We start from the raw sequence: 10,031 nt of genomic DNA on the forward strand, positions 1-10,031 counted from the left end.
AGCACGATACCAAATTTTTGATACATTTTGTGCAAAAAATATCCTTTTAATCTAATTTGAACCATCTGACGAGGCTGATTCTAATGCAGATATGTATATTTGAGACAGACATGCCAAAAGATTGATATGCTTCAGGCAAAAAAGTTCATGAGAATCACCAAAAACTGTCAAAAGGCATACCCCTTAAAAACGCGCTTTTCTGCCTATTGCGGTATATTTGAATATATAGGAATAGTTAAATCAAAAACAAAAAAGGTTTATTTTCAATATAAAACATATTTGACACCTCTATTGTCTCTAGATTTTAAGAAGTAGCTTCTTAAAAATATAAGAGGCGAAAAACGGCAAATTCCGCAGATCTGAGAAACGCCCCCTTACGGGCGTTGAGTGACTGTTAGTGCGATTGTTTCTCTCAGCAGCAGTTCAGCATGCATTGTTGAGGCATCGGAACAAAAGCCAAATTGAGCACTTCGATGTTGCTTCAGATCTGGGCACTTGATTATGATGACTTTTTCGATGACTTTGGTGATGATTGGCTTGAGACTTATCCCCCGGTAGTTGTTTGGGTCACTCAGTGGCTTACGATGGGACTTGACGACTGGTACGATGTGTGATGATGCTAGAGCTGAGGGTAAGTTGTCGCTTTTCATAATGTTATTTATAAGTTGTGCGATAAAGTTCAGAACAGGTTTGTTTTGTGCATGGATGAAGTGTTCGGCTTTAATTTCATAAGGATCTAATGTTTTGTTTTTGTTTAGGTCTTTAATAGCATGTTCTACATCAGAGGCTGAAACGTTAAAGTCATTATCGGCTTGGGTTAAATTTTGAAGAATGTCTTGGAGTTTCTTGTTCGATTCATTGTTGTTGATTGATGTAATTCTTGGGGTATTTAGAAGTTTATCGAAATGGTTTTTAAATTCATTGTTTATATCTTCAGGTGTAGTTTTATTGTTGATGGTATACAGTTCTTGCGATTTTGAGCTGGCAAGACCGACCTTTTTCCAATACGATCTAGGGTTAAAGTTCTTGATTTTCTCTACATTGATGTAGTGTTCGGCAGTCGATTGGTTTTTGCACGTCTTGACAAGACAGCGAAAGTCTCTCCTCGCAAGTTTGTATCGATTAAATTCAACTGAACTAATATCTCTAGGGAAACCTTTTTCACGCCAAGAGTTGAACATTTTCTGAAGTGTGTCCCTTTTCTTTGTTAATTCATTATTCCACCATGGTTTTGATCTGATCCGGTGGAACGATTTGTCAGTGTTGAGTTCAATATATGCTGAGATGGCATTTTGTTTTAGAGTGTCAATTAGGAATTCTAAGTCATTTTCAACATTACTTTCGTCAGAATTATAGAGGGTAAGTGAGGCTGCAGTTAAGTTTTGGTATTTTTCTAGAAAAGTTTGGTTTTTCCACATGTATTGTGGGACAAAGTTAGCTTGCTGGGTGTTTTGTTGGTCAAGCTCTTGTTCATGATATTCAAAAGTCACTTCTGTTGAGACAGGAAGATGGTCTCCAGTGTTAAGATGGTTTGGGCTGATGACTGAGGTGTTGGATGTAGAAGTGACGAGTGTTCTCGGGACACAGATGTGGTCAATGTAAGATTGGTTTGGTAAGGAGAGGTGTTGGTAGGTGTAGGTTGGCCCTGTCCCTTGTGTGATGTCGATGGGTACAAGCTCGTTTTGTTCGAGAAAATTGTCTAGAAGTGAACTGAGCTGATTGGGATTACTAAGTCTATCTGAAACAGATATCTGAGGGCAGCATTGGAAATCTCCAGGAATAATTGGGTCGGACGATTCTTCAAAGTGTTTCAGGATGCCCGTGATTGAAGACAGTTGAGAGTTATATATGTCCTTGAAATTATTTGTCTATATATTATTAGTATAACGCGTATGTCATTTTATTTTCTGTTTTCTGTCTGTGTGTCACTTTCGATTTCACAAGCAATGTTTTGTTCTCTATTTGTTTTGATTGACAGATCGGATAGAGCCTGGTTTAGACTTTATTCAGCCTTTGTTTTGAAATTTAAGGCCCATCTACATTTAGTAATTTTAATTTCTGCCTAGCTTTGCCTGATCCTGTTTTTCTCTTTTCTTTTGTTTGAAATGTTTTCGAATGTATTTAACGATCGTATTTATTAATGACATTCGAATTCTTTTCAAAACAAAACAAGTTTTTTTTATTATAGAAAAGAACATTTCAAATGTAAATCAAAACATAAAAATTAAAAAGTTTGTCCGTTCGAACAATAACAGCATTCAAAGGGCGATAAAAAGCAAGAGAAGAAATAAGTCCATCTCTTTCTTCATATAAAAACATTCAAGTGGTTGATACTGTTAAAAACTGTGTACGTCATTTTATTGCATGTTTAAATTCGAAAAGTTATGACAAGGATTTAAAAAAAGTAATTTAGAATTGACTTATTTATCTTTTCAAATCTGATAAAAACGGGGATAAAAACAAAGTTGCACTATTCTTTGTGGCTTCCCTGCTTTTTCCTAAAGAATTGTCATTTTTACATTTCACTCCTCTTTACCATGACATTTTCTCAAATTGTCGAAAACTGGACGGCGTATTTAATGCGAGCGAAGCGAGAAAAAGATCTCCTGGGAGGGTTAGAGTCAAACTTTGAAGATATCTTTTTGTTCATTTGATCATTTTTTTAAGCCAGCTTCAACATCCAAAGGACTTTTAGTGCGTTCAGCTACAGCTTAACCGGCGTGCGACGCCGGGTACCGGCTAGTATTGTTTATTGATTGTAGATATACACCAATTAGCATTATGGATGAGAAACTGTTGATTTTGATATTAACAGCTGTGGCGAAATCTTCCTCTAGTATCGGCACTGGTTTTTGAGGGCATTTCGTTTTACGGACAAGGAGTGCAGTGCCACCAAAAGGTCTTCCGGTAGTCCCCTTCTGGGCAGGTGTGAAGAATAAATGAAAATGTTCTTTGAAATTGTGTATTAGATGTTGCTCAGCTTCTGTGAGCCATAGTTCTGAGAGAAAGATAAAGTCATTTTGAGATGTTATGTGTTCAATATACTGGCTGTTTGATTTGTATCCATAGCAGTTAAAGCAGATAGCACGGTTTTGTTTATTTGTAACAGTATCCATCTTCAGTCATTTGGTTTAGGAGTTCAAAGCGATTGTTATGGGCAACGTGAGGATAATTGTCATAGTGAGCACGATTTTGGTTTTGGTCGTTGTTTTCAAAGCCATTGTAGTTGTGGTCGTTATTTTGGTTTCTGTGGTTATGGTAATAATGTTCATTTTGATCTTGTTCTTGTTGATCTCTTTGGTGGTCTTGGTGCGATCTGTGTTTTTTGACTTTGAACCAAAGCGATTTACTACGAGTCCCTCATCCCAAGTGTTGGGGTCAAAAGCTTTTTCCTTGTCTTGTGGTCTGATATCAATTTTGTACGATCTGTTGTATATGTTTGTTTTATTTAATGTTATTGTAAGTATGTCAAGACCGGTTTCTTCTTTGATTCGATTTTTCATGGTTTCTGGTGTAAGATCTAGATTACAGCCTCCAACAAAAAGCGAGAAAGGTTTGCGGGGTCCACTGATTGGGTTTTTCGATCTTTGATTTCCATAGATAGGTTGATGTTTATCGCGGGTAGGAGGGTTTAAGGTTTGTTGGTTGGGTGCGGTTGGTTTTCCAGGCATGGGGTTGTCTTTCGGTAAGGATGCTGCCTTGCTAGCATAGCTGGTGGCGGTGATAGGTTGAGTGGGCTGATCTAAGGGTTGAGGAGGAGGTGGTGGTTGGTGTTTGGTAGTATGGTTATTTTGTTTGGGAGGTGGCATGTTGATTGGTTGGATCATTGGAGGTGGTATGTTGAGTTGAGGGTGGGAGGATAGCAGTTCAGTTAGGAATGTTTGTTGGGAGTCAAATTTATTACGAATTTCTTGGACTTCCGCTTTAAGTTCTTTGTTGGCATCTTCCAGTTTTTTCATTGTTTTCAGGACTTCATTCATTTTTTCGAGGATTTTTCTACTGTTTGTGTCGATAATGTTCTGGTATACAGGTTGATCAGCTTTAGCATTCAGTGGCTGTATATCTGTCGTGCTTGGATTTTTAAGCATCTCAACTGCCAGTTTGCTTGGAATCCTATTCTCTACTATACTTAGTCCCATATGGTAAATGTCTTGGATAGCATATTTCGCGACTATTCGCTTTTTAAGAAGAGTCCATGGGGTTTTCTCCAGTGGCGGTGGTGGAATGTTGAAGCCATTCTGTGCTAGTTGTTGTGGATCTAACTCAACCAGAAAGATTTGAAAAAGCTGGTCTCTCAGATGATGAATCAATTTGCTGTCAATAACGGTGAATTTGGTGATGAAATCATCTTTAGATTCTCTGTACAGAGTGTCGATTTCAGTCATGAAGGGAGCGGAGGGTTCGTCCACATTTTGGATAATCTTCTCCACCACTCCGTCCGCCATCTTGTTTTTTTTACTTCAGTTATTTTCTTAAGGGGTAGCACTTTCACAGCATTAACCTTTGATACGCATATTTGGCGGGACGCTAGTGTGACTAACTGTCCGAGGGTAAAAGTTTCCCCCAAAATTCAAAATTTCCGAGGCAAGAGATAGTGAAGTTATATGCACTGAAGAAAATAAAACTAGCAACTGACAATGACAATCTGTAACAAAAACTTTGGAAGAAAGACTCAAAAGGAAATGATAAGCTGAAGACCAAAGTCTGAGATCAGGTGTGGTACTTTAAGCATCTCCTGCCACTCTACTAGAGTCACCCGTTAGCTTAACAAAAGGAAAGAAATTAAAAAATAGGCACAAAGTTAAGTACAGCAGAAAGGGAAATGTTAAAAAGTCGGCCTAGAGCTCGGTTCGGCAGAATTTACAAACAAACTTATAAGACCTTACATTTCACCTAGAATTTATTAGCGAGTCATAACAATAATGCCAAAATTCAATTCAAAACATATATTTACCCGAAGGAAGGGACACCAAGTTTAGAAACCTAATTACAAATGGTGCAACCTAATAAAAAATAAAATAAAATAAAATATAATAACAAATAATAAAGTTTTAAAATATCCTATATCCTAAATAAAGCTTTTGTATTTACATTTTTAGTTTTTTTCCATGAAAAATATACAGTTCAAAATAATGAGACTCTGGTATGCAATTACTGTTGCTGAGGGGGTTCCCGAGGGGCGTATTTGTTGAGGTAAAATTCATGAATATGTGATAGTAAATCTAGTGGTTCAATGATTTGTAGATTTTTGTCTTCAAGATGCTCTTGTAAATTATTCCATTGACGTGAAGCAAGCCGTGTGAGAGAGTGGAGGCCAAAGTTGTACTGACGTTCCTGATAAAAAGGAGGCTGATATGGTTGGCTCTAGTCCCAATGTCATGAGGAATTACAGAAAAGGTAAAAGTAGAAAGACAGTCAGAAGGAAGTTATCTGTTCAGGTAGCGGTATATGAACATAATATTGAGTGTTTCAACGAGATCAAAGAATTTTAAGATTTTGAGTTCATTATATGTGGGAGTGACAGAGGCCCTTGGTTCTTGGAAGGTCATAATCCTGATAGCAGTATTTTGAAGGTATTGGATTCTGTGGGTGACAGTGTTATCACAGAGGCCCCAACTTTGACAAGCATAGCGAATGTGAGAGGAGAAGATAGCATGGTAGACGTTGATAAGGTTTGGAAGAGGGAGATAGTGACGGAGTTTAGAGATAGCCCCATTTGCACGATGAAGTTTGGCAGCAACAACAGCAACATGTTGTTTCCAAGAGAGGTGTTCATCAAGATGGACACCTAGATATTTGATGATTTTACTTGGAGTTAAGCGCTTACCCGAGATTTCGATTTTTGGGATAGTATCAAGACGGCGCCTATTGGACCTAAAGATGATAAATTCGGTCTTGCTAGCGTTAAGCGATATTTTGTTAGCATTCAGCCAGCTAACAAGAACTCTGAGATCAGAGTTCACTCTCCCACACAGAGACCAGACAGTTTGAGAGAGATTTAGTAGATGAGTGTCGTCGGCAAAGTGATAGGTTTCTGAGGTTCTGATACAGTAATGGAGATCATTAATGTATACAAGAAATAATAGAGGACCCAGGACAGAGCCCTGAGGTACACCGTGTTTAATTGGTTTATGTTTTGATTTTATTCCCGAGATTGAAACATATTGGGACCTATCCGAGAGATATGACTTGAACCAGTCTTTAGTATTACCTCGGATGCCATAGTGGTCTAGCTTAGATATTAGTATTTCATGATCCACAGTGTCAAAGGCCTTTTGTAGATCGACAAATACACCACAAGCAAACCCACCATCATCAAGGTGTTCTCTAATACGTTCCAAGATGTTCATAGTATGTGTTGTTGAATGACCTTTACGAAAACCAAATTGTCTAGAGTATATTTGATTGAATTGGTTTAAAAATTCCACGACCCGCGAATACATATTTTTTTCATAGATCTTTTCTATGTTAGATAAGAGAGAAATTGGGCGATAGTTTGAGACATCGAGCGGGGAGCCTTTGTTTTTGAAGACTGGAATAACCTTCGAGATTTTTAGTACTTCAGGAAATACCCCTGTATGATAGGAGCGATTGATTAGAGTCGAAAGGGAATTTGAGATCTTATCTTGAAGGATTTTGAGAATTTTTATTGGGATACTGTTTGGTCCAGATGACTTAGAGGAGGAGAAGGATCCAATAATTTTTGCGACTTCATCAGGTGATGTAGGTCTGAGGAAAATGGAGTTTTGATTTTTGTGTTTGAGGAAAGAGGAGAAGTGTTGATAAGAGGGGGGAATCTTGTCCCTGATGTCATCAGCAATGGAAGTAGTCTGGACCCATACAAATTTTTACTCCATTTCACAAAGCTCACATGAGATAAAAATTAGTACGGTAGAATCGGAGATTTTGAATTTGCCACAAAAAAAAAACCGTTTGAAAACTGGCCAATCAGAATTTTGTTGCATAAATTTTTCGGGAGAACAATAGACATAATCGGCCAATCAGAAGCGTTTCTACAAAAAATTTTAGAAATTTTTGTCCAAAACTACCCGTCTACTATCGAGTTCAGAAAAAATCGTGAGTAGACGGGGCCCCATCTACAATGGAAGTGAAAAAGTTGTTAAAATGGTTAGCAACTTTGTCAGGCTTCGATTGAATCTGACCATCAATTGTTACGGAGATATTGGAATTAGTTTGAGTTTTAGATGAAATAATGTCACGGATCCCGGACCAGACTTTTTTCATATTATTGGAATATCTTTGCAAAAAGCTTGTGTAGTAATTTTTTTTAACTTAATTTGGTTAGATTGACTATTTGGTTTCGGTAGGTCCTGTAAAGGCTGTCAAAGTGATCTGCAGTTGCTTGATTTTTTGATTTGAGAGATTTCCTTTGAAAGAAGTCCCTCTTTGAAATTGATTTAACTATGCCAGGTGTGATCCAGGGCTTAAGTTTAGATTCAACCTCTCTCTTGGTAAGCCTGACTGTGGGAACGTGTCGATCTACAAGTACCTTCATTTTATCATTGAAAATATTAAAGCATTTGTTGGGAGGATGTTGGAAAATTAGAAGACAAAAAGTCATTTGTGCTCGATTTTGTAATACTTGTAGCTTTAAATAAATTTCCCTGATTAAAAGTACATTCTTAGAATATCTGTTCAATACAACTTTCCACAAAAGTAAATTACAAAAATAAAAAATTAAAACTCTAAAGAGTATAGCATTTTGTAGCATGGACGTAATAACATAGGGGTATGTATTACAGTTTAGACTAAGAAACTCATAAAATGCAAAATTTCACATACCTATTATATTTTGGTTTAGATGAAAAATCAATCACAAGGTCATAAAAACAATAACACACTCATGTGTAGTTTTGGAAGGTGTAGTCTTTCTCGTCACCCCTTTACAAAATAAAGCTTATTTTATTTGGAAATTATTTAAAGTGTTTGAACTGAATAATGACCACCAGCAGCAGTGAATTTGAAATTTTCTACTACTGACTTAAAAAGATTAAAAATAAAATGGAAGTGCTTGCTGCCTTAACATGTAAAATTTAATGTCATTAAGCATCACATGTCACACACAAAACATCCCATGTAGCACCAAAACACAATTTATCCCCCTTCTTGTGTTGCATTACATTATACGTAGCTACATAATATTAATATTGAATCTTGATGGGAATCTGGTAATGTTTGCGTTTGCTTGATCTCAAACTATATACAACAAAGTTTTTCTTATGTCGTGTTGAATAATAGACCTTATTGAAGTTTTTGATTTTTCTAAAAAAGCGATGTGTATTACAATAGAATTCCCTCGAGGAGTTCCTAAGAGATATTATTTGTAATACACTCGAAACAATCCTACTTGTCAGTTAGTCACACTAGGAAATCTAGCTTTCAGAAACAACATCTACAGGATACATTTCAACAACAAGGATGAGAGTTACCTGAATCAAGTTCGCAAGACAATAATAATTAAAACATGAAAGTTGGAAACAAAATAAAACGTGCAGCAGCCAAAATCAACCAACCAAAATTTGTCATTCAATTCCCGAGACAGCGCTTCGATTTTTAAGGCCTTGTCTATACGCTAAAGTAAAAACAATTACGCACATGTAAATGGGTCATTGTTTGAGGTCCGGCAAAATTTCCGGGAGATAGCCTATCCTGCAGTGCACGGATCTAGGTGGGTTCCGCCTCCCCGTAGATCTTTTTCTTGGGAAGTTGATCTTCAAATTAGTTTTCAAGGTTGGCTTGGCTCAAATTTTTTCATCTATGGCTCAAACTTTAGGCAATTTCTCAAAGTTTTTGAAAATGTTAATTTCATTAAAAAGCGTTGGGTTATTTTTTCATGAATCCCTTTAGAATTTTTGCGTTGCATTTTTTTGCTTGAGAGTCAAGTAAACGATATAGCGCTTTCGCAGCATTATTCTTTGATACGCATTTTGGCGGGACGCTAGTGTGGCTAACTGCTTGTAATGCATCGCTTTTTTAGAAAAGTCAAAAACTCTGATAAGGTCCATTAATAAATAATGTGTCTGTTCTTCACAGCAGACCTCCTCAACAAATGTTACTGACCACAATCACCCAATATTCGATGGCGTATGTATGATCTTTGTCATAAAAGCGTTTACTCAAATACGCTGAGCCGTGTATATACAAAATGACAAAAAAATCATTGTTCGGCTGAATGTAAAGTTTAACCATGACATGACATTTCCAATAAAATTATAAAGTCTAAATGTTAAAATATTTCGAAATCCAAATGTTGCTTTAAATCTGACTTGACAGTTGCAGATATTTGGTTTGATCTCAAGCCATAAAAATAGTTTTTGATGAGATCAATTGATGTAGTAGGAATGGTTACTCCAATCAATTGTCAGAAAAATGTGCCATGCAGTATGGCTGCCACAAGGTAAACAACCATCTGTCAAACCATTGCATTTATCGAAAATTTCAAGTTGACAAAAAAAAAAACAGCCACACACATTGTCACTTTAGCAAGTGGATGGTAGGACAGCTCTCCTCTCCCAGAGGAAGTGGTAAAAAACATCAAGAATGATACTCGAGTAAAATTTCCAATAAGTGTGAACAGCAGTAACGTTATTTTACAAGCAAAAGATGCCTTCCAGCTTAAAAAATCAACAGGATCCTGCCTTGACAAAAATCGCCATCTTTGTTTCGCAAGTCTGCAAAAGTGAAAGTAGCAGCAACGACATAAAAACAAACATCTCGCACTTGATTGGATAGTCAAACTCGATATAATTTTAAAAACACTTTTATTTTTTATAAAATAAAGAAAAGTCTACTTTGCTCGGGGTTTTTTCGTGAACCAAATCGGTAGCATTTCTCGAACATATACAAATTTACGTCCCTCGTACGCAGTAAAAAATGACGAAAAAGGTTAATAAACGACAAGTCCAATATTTTTTTGTAATTTTATTTGTAAATAAGGAAAACTTCTGACAGCTGATTCTTACAGGGGAAGAATAAGAAAAATCAACATAAAAGGGAAGAAATTTCAAAAT

At 36.6% G+C, this 10,031-nt stretch overlaps 1 protein-coding gene across 1 annotated transcript; it reads right to left on the minus strand.

The window, feature by feature from the left end:
* Positions 1-374: 374 nt before the first annotated feature.
* Positions 375-3,116, minus strand: LOC136823336 (uncharacterized). The gene is made up of 2 exons (XM_067079514.1): positions 2,795-3,116; positions 375-1,699 (listed from the first exon to the last, which is right to left on the minus strand). The coding sequence occupies exons 1-2, from the start codon at positions 3,114-3,116 to the stop codon at positions 375-377; spliced, it is 1,647 nt and encodes a 548-aa protein (XP_066935615.1).
* Between the last annotated feature and the right edge of the window lie 6,915 nt (positions 3,117-10,031).

This window comes from Clytia hemisphaerica, unplaced genomic scaffold, assembly GCF_902728285.1.
Source record: "Clytia hemisphaerica strain Z4C2 unplaced genomic scaffold, Clytia hemisphaerica genome assembly, whole genome shotgun sequence".
NCBI classification, from domain to species: domain Eukaryota; kingdom Metazoa; phylum Cnidaria; class Hydrozoa; order Leptothecata; family Clytiidae; genus Clytia; species Clytia hemisphaerica.

Coding starts and splice junctions, on each gene's coding strand:
- LOC136823336 (XM_067079514.1), bottom strand. CDS start 3,116: ATGGATACTGTTACAAATAAACAAAACCGTGCTATCTGCTTTAACTGC. Junction 1,700..2,794: donor TGTTAATATCAAAATCAACA/GTTTCTCATCCA, acceptor GTTCACTTCTAG/ACAATTTTCTCGAACAAAAC.